General features: G+C 40.3%; 1 protein-coding gene across 2 annotated transcripts in view; it reads right to left on the bottom strand.

Moving 5' to 3' along the window:
• Positions 1-15165, bottom strand: part of AKAP10 (A-kinase anchoring protein 10) — a 91324-nt gene that overhangs the window by 10118 nt on the left and 66041 nt on the right. For both annotated transcript variants that reach the window (XM_008270672.4, XM_008270671.4), the window contains exons 11-14: positions 14355-14464; positions 10307-10389; positions 3136-3188; positions 2404-2499 (exon numbers count right to left, since the gene is read on the bottom strand). In XM_008270672.4, coding sequence (XP_008268894.2) covers positions 2404-2499; positions 3136-3188; positions 10307-10389; positions 14355-14464 — 342 coding nt within the window. The remainder of the gene's footprint in view (positions 1-2403; positions 2500-3135; positions 3189-10306; positions 10390-14354; positions 14465-15165) is intronic.

Raw genomic sequence — 15165 nt, 5'->3', positions numbered from 1 at the left:
CTCCACAATCTTGTAAACACATGGTACTATAAATTTTATTAATTTTAGCCATTCTTCTATGTTTATGTGAAATTTCAGAATCACTTTAATTTGCATTTCCATAATGACTATCAATGTACATAAGGCTTTGCCATTCATGTGTTTTCTCAGATGTAGAGTCTTTTCATAGCTTTTGGTCATTAAAAAAATCAGATGGTCAGTCTTCCTTAATTTAAGAGTTCTTCACATATTCTGGATGATTTCTATCCTTTAAACTTTACTGAAATTTGTTTTATGGCTGAGAATACAACACATCTTTGTAAATGTTTCATGGGAACATCAAAAGAATGTGCATTCAGGGGCCGGCGCTGTGGCTCACTTGGTTTATCCTCTGCCTGCGGCACCGGCATCCCATATGGGCGCCGGGTTCTAGTCCCAGTTTTTCCTCTTCCAGTCCAGCTCTCTGCTGTGGCCTGGAAAGGCAGTGGAGGATGGACCAAGTGCTTGGGCCCCTACACCCGCATGGGAGACCAGGAGGAGGCAGCTAGCCACTGGCTTCAGATTGGTGTAGCTCTGGCTGTAGCGGCCATTTGGGGGGTGAACCAATCTGTCTCTCTCCCTAACCCTATCTGTCCAACAAAAAAAAAAAAAAAAAAAAAAAAAAAAAAAAAAAGAATGTGCATTCTGCTGTTGCTGTGTCATTCAGGTCTGACTGGTGGACAGGGGTATACCAATTCTTCAAGAGCAATGCCCTTTCTATTACCAAGAGCAGACTGCTGGAATCTATGTTATTACAGATTTCTTTACCTCTCTGTGCAGTTCTATCCATTTCTGCTTCATGTACTTGGAGCATTTTTAAGAAAATACTTATTTATTTGAAAGGCAGAGAGACAGAGACAGACAGACATCAGTTTGCTGAGTCACTGCCCCCAAATGGCCATAACAGTCAGGGCTGGGCTGAGTCAGCCCAAAGCCAGGAGCCAGGAACTCTATCCAGGTCTCCCCCAGGCTGCCTTCTCAGGTGCATTAACAGGAAGCTGATTCAGAAGCAGAGTAGCCAGGACTCGAACCAGCACTGCAACCCTCTGCACCGCAATGCTGTCCCCCTTGAACTTGAACTTCTTAGTAATTGCATACATAATTAGGATTCTTCATCTTTTCTAGATGAAGCTGCACCTCGTAATCCTCCTTATTCTGAATTTTACTCTGATTTGCATTAATGGCCATTGTAGCTTGGTTCTGACAGCATCTGTATGCTTATCTTTTTCATTCTTTTGCCTTTTTACTTTTTCTGCTTTATTTTCCAATCCTACAATCTAGTTTTTAACTAGACTACTTAGACCATTTACATCTATTATAATTATTAATATAATGATTAATAATCATTGAGGACAATATTAATAATTAATATAATTATTAAATATATAAATTATAATATAATTAATAATATTAATAATTAATATAATTATTAATATCATTCGGTTTAAATCTACTTTGCTATTTGTCCTACTGGTTCTTTCTTCTTTCATTTCTTTTTGTTTTCTTTAAAGACTTATTTATTTGAAATGCACAGCAACAGAGAGCAAAAGATCTTCTATCCACTGGTTTACTCCCCAAATGTCCCCAACAGCTGAGGTTGGGTCAGGCTAAAGCCAGGAGCCAGGAACTCAGTCTGTGTCACCCACATGGGGGCAGGAACCAAACTACTTGTGCTGTGTCACCTGCTTTCTCCCAGGGTATGCACTAACACAGAGCTGGAGCTGGGAGACAGAACTCAAACCCAGGCACTCCATTATGAAGTACAGGTATCTCAAGTGGCATCTAATTGCTATACCACATGCCTGTCCCTCTAGGTTGAAGTGCTTTCCTCTGGGGCTAACTCAGCCCCAGTAGTAAGGTGTAACCTTTGTGTGGACACTACCCAGAGTTCTGTGTATACCATTCTGACCAGGAGGGACAAGTACTACTCATAGTTCTTTCTTCATGATTTCTGGTGGTTCTTTCCCTGAAGATGTGCATTTTCAATCCACAGATATGTATTCAGCCAACAGCCTCTCTGAATCTCTGCAACTCCCTCTTGTCCCCTGTTCTATAATTTCTAGACACTTCAGGGTCTCTGGATTTTTATTTGACTCCTCAAATTCAACAAGACTACTGGACTCTGTCCTCTCTCTGCCCTTCCTAGGCTGCTTCTGGTGGTGAAACAAGATTACTTCAATGTTACTCTTCAGCCCTATACTCCCATTGTCTAATATCTGGAAACAGTTTTCTCACTTAGTTTATCAATTTTCTACTTGTTTATAATGAAAAGGCAATTCCCACAGCAATCCAGAGGTGCATACAGAAGTCCCCTATGTCCTCTTAATCTTTATATACCCAGAATATAATTTACTAAAGCTAGGTCAGAACACAAGTCATCCTTACCTTTGTAGATTTCTCTAGTGGTTGATCATACTGTGCCTGCTGCATGACGTCACTGACTATCATTTTAGCAATCTTCCAAGCCAGCTCTTCTTGGGCCTAAAGGAAGTAATTCAAACTGTTGATAATGGTTACTCATTAGAAGAATCAAGATGCAAATAATCAGTGCTTTAAACACAACTGTATATGCATATAATTTCTATTTATCTGGATAAGAAGTACATTCCCATGTATGAAAGAAATCTGGAATATGCTCTGGCTATGATACAGGAGTATGCACACGCCACTCGCTGGCTTCTAGGATCAATCAACAGGCATCAAGAACCATGACCACTTTCATGTTAGATGGTCAAAATAACACTCTTTCCTTTTTCTGCTGCCATCTCTCATGTACAAAACTATTCGAAAAGCAAGCCTCCACTCTTAAACAGTCAAACTGAGTGCAGAAATACAGAAGCTTTTTGCACTGACTACTGATGCCCGCTGGTCGATGAAAACTTGAATGCATGGATATCCTTCAGTGACCATGGTCTGTGGGCTGAAGATCACTTCTAGCTTCAGGCAATTGTGAAATGCGAAGAAGCCCTCCTTACCCTTTCTTGTTACTTCTTGGATAAGGGAATACAGATGGGCCATGTTGCTAAAGTATGGGAACTAAAGAAAGAAAACCTCAAACTCTTCTTGGACACAAGTGGTACTCACAAACAGGAATCTTCACACTAAAGTTGCATTTACCTCATCGGTATTTCCTTGCACCCATTTCTTCATAGCTTGTGAGAACATGGATCCTAATAGACAAAGCCAAAATTGAATGTAGATTTCATGCACAATTTAGATTTCATCCATAAATTTACATTGAAAAATACTGTTCTTTTAAAAGCTGCTCCCTTCTGGACATGGATATTCTTTAAGGAATATTATCATCAATAATCACCAGCTATACTGTTTTCATAGCAAATATTTAACTTGCAAATATCATGGCTTGAAATACATTTTAAAAGTTGTTCAGAATTCTGGATTTTTCTTCTCCTTTCTTCACTTAGTGAAATAAACTATATCTGTTGTTAAATACACAGCAAACATGAAAAACAAAACAAAATCATAGGGGTCAGTGCTGTAGTGTAGCAGGTAAAGCGGCTGCCTGTAGTGCCGGCATCCCATATGGGCGCCATTTCTAGTCCCAGCTGCTCCTCTTCCAATCCAGCTCTGTGCTATGGCCTGGGAAAGCAGCAGAAGATGACCCAAGTCCTTGGGCCCCTGCACTTGTGTGGGAGACCCAGAGGAAGCTCCTGGCTTCAGATCAGCGCAGCTCTGGCTGTTGGAGCCATCTGGGGAGTCAACTAGCAGATGGAAGATCTTTCTCTCTCTGCCGCTGCCTCTCTGTAACTCTGCCTTTAAAATAAATAAATCTTAAAAACAAATTAAAAAAAAAAAAAACAACCCATAACCAAGATATTGCTCTTGGGTAAAAACTAGCAATAGATGAGGAGACATTGGTCCACTTCTTGTATTTTCAAACTTTCCAGACCAGCTCCTCACAGTACAGACTGTGCTGCTATATGCTGGCTGTCTTGTCTGCATAAATCAGGTGAGTGAGAGCAGAATTTCAAACAGCAGGCTCTATCCAAGCTACAGCACACCTCAACTTCTAGGACACACAAACATATATCTGCACACAGATGCTGAAGAATTATCAAGGAAGTAGCCTAGCCTCTATTTCTATACATGAAATATATAGTTTAAACTTTTATTCAATAGTTTAAACATTAACTTCCCAACTGTACCTTAAACTACGTGAGTTACTGTCAGATTATTTCTTTAGGCAAACTTCTAATTCAGTAAATGGGATACATAGCCTTTATGAAAAACATCAAGCCTGAATCCTTTTCTCTCAACAATTTTAATTAATTTAAGTATGAGCACTAGCTTAGTCAAAGTTTACAGTCAGGCAGAGGCAACAGGGCCATAGCACTGAAAGCTGTGTCCGAGGTCTACCCCACTGCTGGTCGGTCTCATCTGCAGCACCGTGCTGCTGGCGCTCTTGCCTCTCCCCCTCTACCTGCACCTCTGACTCACCCTCTGCATTCACTCTGTAACAGGGCACTTCTTTAGAGTTCTACTACTAGCATTCTTCACTTCTCTGCTGGGGCTTCAATTTTCTTCAATATACAAATAACCCAGAAACTCCCTTTGGGCATCAAATTCATACTTTCAAGTTGTCCAAAGGCATGTTAAATTTAACAAGTTCCAAACTGAGCTCACCACCTATTCTTTTTTCTACATCCTCTGTTTCAGTTAAGACCATAATTTTCACCTGGGTTTAAAAAAAAAAAAAAAAAAAAAAAACACGCTTCTGTCCTTATTTACTCATTCACATATGAATCTGTCACCTAGTTTCCCCTTGGACTACAATCTCTTGAATTCAATCTTGGAAATCTCTTAAGTCAGACTTTCCCTCTAAATTTTGTTATCACTAACTCCAAAACCTCTTCTTCATTACTACTAATCCTGTTGTCTAAGAGTCTCCCTCACTCTGTCTCTTCTCAACTCTGCTTAGAAACCGCTGATGACTACATGTGGAGCCCATGCTCCTAAACACCACAGTCCAGGGTTTTCCTGACACAAGTACTGCTTTCTCCCTCATCACTCCAACTAGACACGAGGGGAATTCCACTCAGGGACACAGGCTCACAACATTCTTCATAATTCCTTCTTGCCACACTCTCCTCTAGATGCTTTTAATGTCACTTTGTAAATTACCTTGATTACATGAAACTTCTAAGATACACCCTTCTAAAAACTCAGTCTTGGGGCCGGTACTGTGGCATAGCAGGTAAAGCAGTTGCCTGCAGTGCTGGCAACCCATATGAGTGCTGGTTTGAGCCCTGGCTGTTGTTCCACTTCTGACCCAGCTCTCTGCTGTGGCCTGGGAAAGCTGTAGAAGATGGCCCAAGTCTTTGGGCCCCTGCACCCGCGTGGGAGACCCAGAAGAAGCTCCTGGCTCCTGATGGGCCCAGCTCTGGCTGTTGTGGTCAATTGGGGAGTGAACCAGTGGATGGAAGACCTTTCTCTCTCTCTCTCTCTCTCTGCCTCTCCTTCTGTATGTAACTCTTTCAAATAAATAATAAATAATTTTTTTAAAAAAGAAGAAAAACGCAGTCTGATTTCCTTTGTGCCCTATTACTAGGTTTCCAAAACCCAAATTAAAACCATTGAGATGGAAAGTCTTTCCAACTGTCCTCAGCAAGGATGAACAGAAATGTAGAGGAAGGGGACCTGAGGCTTAGAACTGTTGTCAAGATAATACTATGAACCAAATAATACTCTGTATCTGCTATTAAGCTGCTGTTTGACTCCTAACAAACCACAATCTTCCTACTCCTCAATTTCACCACTTGTAAAATGAGGAGCTTGTCTTCACAGAGGTATCGTCTAAGAATTACATGAGGGGCCAGCACCGTGGCTCACTTGGTTAATCCTCCGCCTGCGGCGCTGGCATCCCATATGGGCACCAGGTTCTAGTCCCAGTTTCTCCTCTTCCAGTCCAGCTCCCTGCTGTGGCCCGGGAAGGCAGTGGAGGATGGCCCAAGTGCTTGGGCCCTGCACCCACATGGGAGACCAGAAAGAAGCACTTGGCTCCTGGCTTCGGATTGGCGCAGTGCCAGCCATGGCGGCCATTTGGGGAGTGAATCAATGGAATGAAGACCTTTCTCTCTGCCTCTCTCTCACTGTCTAACTCTGTCAAATAAATAAAAATAATAAAAAAAAATTAATTACATGAGCTGGAAAATGCTAAGAAATACCAATTAGGGTCTGAGAAGGATAAAGGGACTCTATGTAGATAAGAAAACTTATTATCTATACCAGTATGCAAAGGGCAACCAAGTTTTAAAATGACCTTTTTCTTAAATAATAGATACGGCCCATAATCTCACCACCCAAATAATCATGAAATTTTAAATTATTTAGTTCAATCTACAAATATTCAATGAGTGCCTACCATATGCCAGGCATAATCTTACAAACAAAGGGTATAATACCAAATAAGAGAAAAAATCCGTGCTCCCTCATAGAGGTAATAGTTTAGTCATCAAATAGACCAAAGGCAAGTCCATACAACTAGCAGGCTGACTGCAGACAATGAGGAAGACACAGAAGTGGCACTTTGTGGTACAGGTGATTTCAGACCATGTGGCTAGGAAGGCCTCCGTGAAGAGGTTAATACTGAGATGAGAAGGAGCCAGTCATCATGTACAAGCCAGGGCAGAGGACTGAAAGGGAAGAAACCTCAAAAAAAGAATAAAGGATAGTTCAATTAGAGCTTAGTTCACAAAAGGGAGAGTGCTTCAGGGTAACGTTACACTTGTAGAGGCAGCAGGAACATTTGCAGGTCACAGCAGAGAGGTTAGATTTTATTTCAAGTGCAACAGGAAGCCATGCTGTGGTGGGGATGATAATTAAGCAGTGAAGTCTGCATAAGGTAAGAAAATTCAAAAATTGGAAAAGGGTATAACAAAAAATGTAAATTACTCTTCCACAATCACTGTTAAGTATTCTGTGTATCCATTCAGGGAATATTTTAACATGCAAGTATACACCCATTAACAGACAGACTTAAAAACACCACATACATTACCTATGACATGCTCTATCCAAGAATGTAGAGCTTGAATTATCAAGACTCCAGATATAAATTCTAGTTTAGAAGAACTGGGCTCAAGGGGAGGGAAGAATAAGCTAAATAACACAACCAGGAAAATCCACATTGAGCATTCTGTAAGAAAACTAGCCCAGTGTGCTTAATAGATCAGGGTTATGAAGAAGGAACCAGGCTAGAGTGAAACCCATTCCCTCTTTACCCTCTAGTTTACAACCCTGGCATCTAAGCAGAGTGTTCAAGACACAGAAATCTTTCCAAAGTGTCTGGAGTGAATGAATGCAATCTCTTGGCTCCTTCATTACCAAAAAATAGTTGACTTAAGGGATACCTGGACAATTACAGGACATACCAGGATAAATGTATGTGTTTAAGCAAATTGCAGAAATTCCTATTCACTACTTTATGTAGGTGTGCCTCAAATTAACAATGTAAGTAGCTTGATGGATGAACTTCCTGGCAGAGAAAATAACCCTGTGACCTCTTCCTTGAAATGTAATCCAAGTGTGACTGCTATTCCCCCACCAGCCTAGCCCTCGCTCACCATCATGCCTTATTCAGACTATGACTTAGACTACATGCCAAGAAGGTTCTGTTTCCCTGCTTCTCAAACACCACTCTGTACTTTCCAAAAGCTGCTACAGCAATCTCTTTAAAACATCACATCACTTCCCTATTCCAACTTCCACTATGTCCTCAACGCTTTCAAGTCCTTGCCGTAGGCTCTGCAAACCCTCCCAGCTCTCCCACCTTCTCCCACTCATCCTGTTGGTCACTTCACTCCAGCCATGCTGCCCATGCCCAGTCATCTGCTCTGGTTGCTGGTTTCTAATCTTTGCCCTCTGCCAAAAACACTCTTCTTCCAGATACTACCAGGACTTATTTCCCTGTTGTGCTCAGGTCTTTCCTCAATATGCTGCCTCCTCAGTAAGGTTTTCCTGACAACCATCTCTAAAGAGTAGCCCCCATCACCTTCCTAGTGTCTTATCCTGCCTTTTATGTTTATACAGAAATACAGAAGCACAGGTAACATGCAGTAATTCATTTCTTTAACTATCTACTCTCTCTTCCACTACTATGTAAGTTCTAGGGTAATAGGAAATTTGTTTTCTTCCTGGTGCCTGGAACAAGGGATACATTTAGTAGGCACTCAATTACGCTTTAGAATGAGTAATATGAAGAGACAGTGAACAGAATGAACAGAGATTCAGTAGCGTGGGGAAAAGTTTGTTTTTAAATCCTTACTCATAACACTTTAATTAATATGAAACAAGAACAAGCTGCATATATTCAACATCTATATACATGAAGCAGCAGTACTTCTTTATGAGCTGTCAGAGGTATACGACCAACTTCAAAAAAAAAACCAAAAAACAAACAGCTCAGAGATTTTCTGTTAATACTGGAGACTTTGGGGCTGGCACTTTGGTATAGTATGCTAAGCCTCTGCCTGTGGCGCCAGTATCCCTTATGAGTGCCAGTTTCTGTCCTGGATGCTCCTTTTCTGATCCAGCTCTGCTTATGGCCTGGGAAAGCAGTGGAAGATGGCCCAAGTGCTTGGGCCCCTGCACCCATGTGGGAGACCCTGAAGAAGCTCCTGGCTCCTGGCTTCGGCCACTGTGGCCATTTGGGGCATGAATCAGCGGATAGAAGACCTTTCTCTTTGCTTCCGTGCCTTTCAAATAAATTTTTTTTTTTTTTTTTTTTTTTAAAGAAGATGGCTCAAGTACTTGGGCCCCCTGCCACCCATATGGGAGACTCAGATGGAGTTCTTGGCTCCTGGCTTTGGTCTGGCTTAACTCTAGCTATTGAGGTCATTTGGGGAGTGAACAACAGATGAAGATCTTTCTATCATTCTTTCAAATAAATAAAAAAAAATCTTAAAAGGAAAAAAGCTACCTAATGACATTAATTTGTCCATTCTGGCCAACATCTCACTGGGATCATCCAACACTTCCCCTGTTCCAAGGCCACCACTGATTGCTTCCCAGAGTTCATCTTACACCCAATCCAAGACACAAAACTACTAAACTCTAAGTTTCCTGGTAACAGAATTCCTATCTTCTTCCTCTTAAGACTTATTTTATTGATTTTAATGGCATAGTTAGAGAGAGAGAGGGAGAGACATAGAGAGATCTTTCATCTGCTGGTTCACTACCCAAATGGCTGCAACAGCCAGGGCTGGGCCAGACAGAAGCCAGGAGCTTCATCCAGGTCTCCCGTGTGGGCAGGAGCCCAAACACTTGGGCCATCTTCTGCTGCTTTCCCAGGTGATTAGCAGGGAGCTAGATCAGAAGCGGAGCAGGCAGGACTCAAACCAGTGCCTATACAGGATGCCAGCATCACACAGGGCAGCTTTACCAGCTATGACACAATGACAGCTTCAATTCCTATCTTCTAACCTGCCCAGTGAAAACCAGTACATACAGAGGAACAGTAACTCAAAAACTATTTCCAGAATGAACTTTCCTGATCCAGTTTTTACAACATTCTACCCATATGAGACTTTTTTGTCAAAATAGGAAATATACTAATTATCTGAATAAATAAGGTCAACTATGTAATAGACACACTTTGGTCTAAGTTGTTTCCATAATTGTTGCATGTTTTGGTTTACTCTGATAGTCACTGAAACAAAGTGGTACAATTCATTACCCAACTATTGCTGCTTTAAAAAAATAAAAATAAAAAAGACAAATCTAACAGATAGTATTTTAATGGATCTATCTTTATCTTCCCAAACTTCCTAGGTAAACCAACAGTTTGTAAGCTGAAATCAGTCACAAAGAATACACCTGTCTAAAAAGGATTTCTGCATCTAATGTCTAGTCTTCTCCAAGACCCTTTTCTGCCGATTAAACCAAATAAGAATCTGAACTCCAACAAAGTAATACTTTCCACATATATTTCAAAACATCTTTCTGAGATTTTGAGGAAATTTAATATAATAAAGGGTCTCAAAATAAACTTCAAGTTGACCCTGAGCTTGTGTATTTTGCCATTAAATAAAAAGGCAACAGTATTTTTCATACTGATGTGCCTCTGTATTGGTAAGGCAGGCTCAGTAACTTGATTCGGAGGAACAGATTTTAGAGAGACATGATAACACATCCTATACTTACTTGTGCCTACAAAGGTGAAGGTTGCTGATTTTATCACTAATTAAAACTTACAGTGTCCTTCACTTAAAAAAAAATCAATAAGTAATGTAAGTAAAGGCTTAATATGGAGTATGAAAACATCACAAACCTTTTGATTTCTTCACATCAGGTTCAGGCTCAGATTCTCGGATGAACTGTCCCAAGTCACTAACTCTTCCAAATGTCATCTTCCTAACACGAAGAAAAGAATATAATTTCTAGCAACTAGTTTTAAAGTTAGAAGAAAAGTATCAATTTGAAGCATGTCATCTAACCTAAAAAACCAGAAACACATTTATGCTATTTCATGTTATTCAAAGTGGGACTTATTTGAAACAACTTTGTTCCACAGAAAGAAAAACAATCTTTGACTCAATTCCATCTAAAATCCCAATAAGGTTTATGAAACATGACACATTAATTAGTAATTCACAATTCTGAAACTCTCAGAAGAGAAATGGCAAAACAATAGCCAAGATAATCGTGTAAAAGAAGAAACAAAAAAAGTCTTACTCTAACACCGTTAAAATATATTACAAAGTTACAGGGATATAAAGCAGTAAAAAGGCAAAGATTGCAGTGAAAGGTCTTTTTTTTTTAAAGATTTATTTATTTATTTGAAAGTCAGAGCTGCACAGAAAGAGAAGGAGAGGCAGAGAGAGAGGTCTTCCATCTGCTGGTTCACTCCCCAAATGGCCGCAATGGCCTGAGCTGAGCTGATTCAAAGCCAGGAGCCAGGAACTTCTTCCGAGTCTCCCATGTGGATGCAGGGGCCCAAGTACTTGGGCCATCTTGTACTGCTTTCCCAGGCCACAGCAGAGAGCTGGATTGGAAGTAGAGCAGCTGGGATATGAATCAGAGCCCATAGGGGATGCCGGCACTGCAGGTGGCTGCTTTACCCCCTGTGCCACAGTGCCAGCTCCTGAAAGGTCTTACTTTTAAAATTACCAACCAATGATAAGATATCCAAAACCACAGAATTCTAACAAGTCACTAATTAAATCACCCAACCAAAAAATACAAAAAGATGAAAAGTCATAGAAGAAAAAAACCTAAATAATCAACTAACTTAGCAAAAGGAGCTCAACCTCACTAGCAACAATGAAAGAAGCTGTCATTTGCGGCGGTGCCAGGAGCTCCAGTTCAAGTCCCAGCTATTCCACTTCTGATTCAACTCCCTACTAGTGCGCCTGGACAGGCAGCGGGAGAGGACCCAAGTACTTGTAACTTCGACATCCACTAGTGATGGAGCTCCTGGCTTTTGTCTGGCCCAGATCAGGCTGTTGGGACGATCTCGGGGGTGAGCCAGTGGACAGATTTCTCTGTCTCTCCCTCTTTGTACGTCTGCCTTTCAAATGAGTGATCTTTGTTAACAAGAGAAGCAATTCATTTTCACTTGCTTACTTTTCAGTGCTTTAAAATTCTTGAAGTGCACAGTATCACACGGATACCGTGTTCAATGGCCTTCCCAGGAAGGCTGCTTTGGAATTTGGCATGAACCACACTACTGTTTCCATGAGCACAAGTTACTTTTCCCATATTACTCTGGTTTTGTTAGGTTTGATGCCAGGTCATTGTGTTGTTCTTTGTACACATAAGTGTGTCTTGCCTAAGCAGAATTCAGTTTCATCTGGAGCATAAATACCTTCAATTTTAAGCAGTGCTGCTGTGTGCTCCCTCTGGTTCTACAGTCCTCACTTACAGCCAGCAAGAATGGCCTTGTATCACAGACACAGCAGGCCTCCACAGGCTCCAAGATGGCGGAAGGAGGACATAAATCTTTTTTTAGAGGACAGCATCTCATCATACTGCCTGAGTTTGATTTCTGGCTCTGGCTCCTGATTCCAGCTTCTTGCTAATGCAGACCCAAAGAGGCAGCAGTGACGGTTCAAGTAACTGGGTCTTTGTCATCCACACTGGAGACCTGGATTGAGCTTTCGGCTCTCTGCTTGCCTAGCCCAGACTTTGCTGTTGTGGGCATTTAGGGAGTGAAACAGCAGATGGGAGCTGCCTGTCTACCTCAAAACAAAAACAAAAAAACAAAACAAAAATCAAAACACACACACACACACACACGCATACATGGGGCGGGGGGTGGAGAGGGAGGGCAAACAAAAACACACCATAACAACCATCGCTCTATGGAGGACGGGGAAGAAACAAGCACTGATGTGCAATCAAAGGCGACACTGGAGGTAGGTGTTTGGCGCAGAGGTCACACCACTGCTTAGAATGTTAGAATGTCCACATCTATCAGAGAGTCTGGATTTGACTCTAGGTGCTGCTCTCCATTCCAGCTTCCTAACATACACTCTAGGAAGCAGCAGTGATGTCTCAAGTACTTGGGCCTCTGCCATCAAAATGTGAGAACCCAATTGAGTTTCTGGCACCTGGTTTCAGCCTGGCCCACTGCTTGCTGTTGAGGGCAACTGGGGAGTGATCCAGCGAATGGGATGGAAGATACAAATAAATACAAAAATTTTTAAAGGGGGACATTAAATTATCTATACATATTTTAACAAGAATAACATATTTGCAATTAAAAGAAATAAAACAAGTTTTGTGAAATTTATACATTATTTTATTTCAGGCAAAGTGGATCTTATTTTTGAGAAAGATTTCCTAAAGAATCTTTATTTCTTTTATGAGTGCCAATATCTCAACTAACACAAATTTATTTGCCTTGAGAAAGACTTCAAGAAAATCCTAAAGATGTGGAACTAAAAAAAAAATTGAAAACCATACTTAAAGAAATATCTTTATTTCTCTTTTCTGACTCATATTTTTTTAAAAAATTTGTTTACATAAGCAGAAAACCTAGAGAAGTAATATCTTTGATAGTCTTTCTTATGTAAGGTTTTGAATAAATGAATCATTCCTTAGGAATAAATATTATCTTTTGGAATAAATAATTTGTTTGGGCTACTGTTCACCATTTTAAGAGTATGAGGAAGATTAAAGATTAATCCAGAGCTGACTTACTGAAGTGTACCTGCCAGAGACAATGAGGCTAAACTTCCTTTTATTTTCTTCAAAATACTTTCCAGACTCCTTATCTCTTAATTACTCACAGGTACTTTCTGAAGAATGCAATTGAGCAGACTGAAATCCCTTTTTCATGATACTGCTAGGACTGGGGTAGGGTATAGAATAGTGCCAAGAAAATCTGGGCCGGCGCCGTGGCTCACTTGGTTAATCCTCTGCCTGCGGCACCAGCATCCCATATGGGCACTGGGTTCTAGTCCCGGTTGCTCCTCTTCCAGTCCAGCTCTCTGCTGTGGCCCGGGAAGGCAGCGGAGGATGGCCCATGTGCTTGGGCCCCTGCACCTGCATGGGAGACCAGGAGGAGGCACCTGGCTCCTGGCTTTGGATCGGCATAGCTCCAGCCGTAGCGGCCATTTGGAGGGTGAACCAACGGAACAAAGACCTTTCTCTCTCTCTCACTAACTCTGTCAAATAAATTAAAAAACAAACAAAAAACAAAAAAAAACACCTCTTCACACAGGCTTCACGTTAATCAACTCACTTTTGGGAAAGAGGAGGTGGTTTTGTGCTTTGATCTGTGGTAAATTTTACTAGGTGGCATATTCTATGTATCACTGTCTTTTTGTTACAGGATTAAAGGAACAACCTAGTTAATTCTTAAATATGAAAGAATCTTTTATTCCATTGTCCAAGCCTGAAATTATGCAGTCCACAATAAATGATGTTACCACTCTTTTATTTTTATTTTTATTTTGAAGACTGAAACGAAAATAGCTTAAGATGTGAAATCAAATTAAATGTCCAAGAAACAACCTAAAATATACTATATAAACAAGACACTCAAAAATTGTACATCGTGGTGGACTAATGACGGTAATGATACCTATGGAGTGCTTATTAGGTATCAGAGAATATTTTAAATATTAAAATATCTAAGTATTATCTAATTTAATCCATTAATAGTATTCTTGTTTTATAGATGGAAGAAGTGACAGCCATGAGGAAATGCAGAAGTCACTCTAGAGACTTTATTCCCAACCACCACATACACTACAGTGTATATGGAAGTGCTAAGCAAAAAATTAGTAACAAAAATTAGCATTTAATTAAAATTTTTAAAAGATGAAAAATTCTTTAGACTTGTAAAAATCCAAGACATGAGCTAAGCTTACCCTGCGTATGTCCGCTGATACAAAGACTCTGGATCCAGACTTGCAGCATCCACAATTATTGCTTCATCAAAATTTTTCAGGATTTTAATACTGGCTTTTTTCACACTGGACTACAAGAGAAATTATAAAATTAACAGATTGTTAATGAGGAAATAAAACAGTGCTGTGTTTGTTCTTTAGAGTTTGAAGCACACAAATTTTCCCTTAACCCCATCATTACTGAGATGTTTAATGGCAATAATTCTGAAATTATAACAATAATTCTCAAATTTTAACCACCAGAGGAAAGCACAGTATTAAACTGTATAAAATAAGCATTAGCATGCCAAATATGTCCATTTCCTTAATGACCTATGTCCCAACAAATGTGCTGTTCTCCCAGATATCTTCCCCCAGTGTGCAAGTACTCAGGGGTATATATCCTGGTTAATAAATGTAAAGCCCAATTTTGCAGAGTAAACATGAATATTTTTGATTCTCAGTGAGGCAAAAAAGAAGCTAAATAACTCCTTCCAAAATGACTAGCTGAGTACAGCATGTTCCCCTCCAGCATTCTACCTCCTACTCCTCACCCCCACAAAAAGGCAAGTCAGAATTGGAATTTTCATGAAATACAGAGCTATGGGCTGACCCAGAAATTCCACTTCTAGAAATTCGATTATAGATAGTATCACCACTAATGCAAAAATGACATATAAGATTATTCATTGCAGCATTATTTGAAATAGCAAAAGAGGAATAAGCTTAACATGTATAACTAAGGCACAGCTTAAATAAACAATATAACTAAACACAGATTATAGTACACTCT

Source organism: Oryctolagus cuniculus, chromosome 17 (assembly GCF_964237555.1).
Source record: "Oryctolagus cuniculus chromosome 17, mOryCun1.1, whole genome shotgun sequence".
NCBI lineage: Eukaryota > Metazoa > Chordata > Mammalia > Lagomorpha > Leporidae > Oryctolagus > Oryctolagus cuniculus.
Note: the sequence above shows the minus strand (reverse complement) of the source record. Positions and strands in the feature narration are given on the sequence as shown.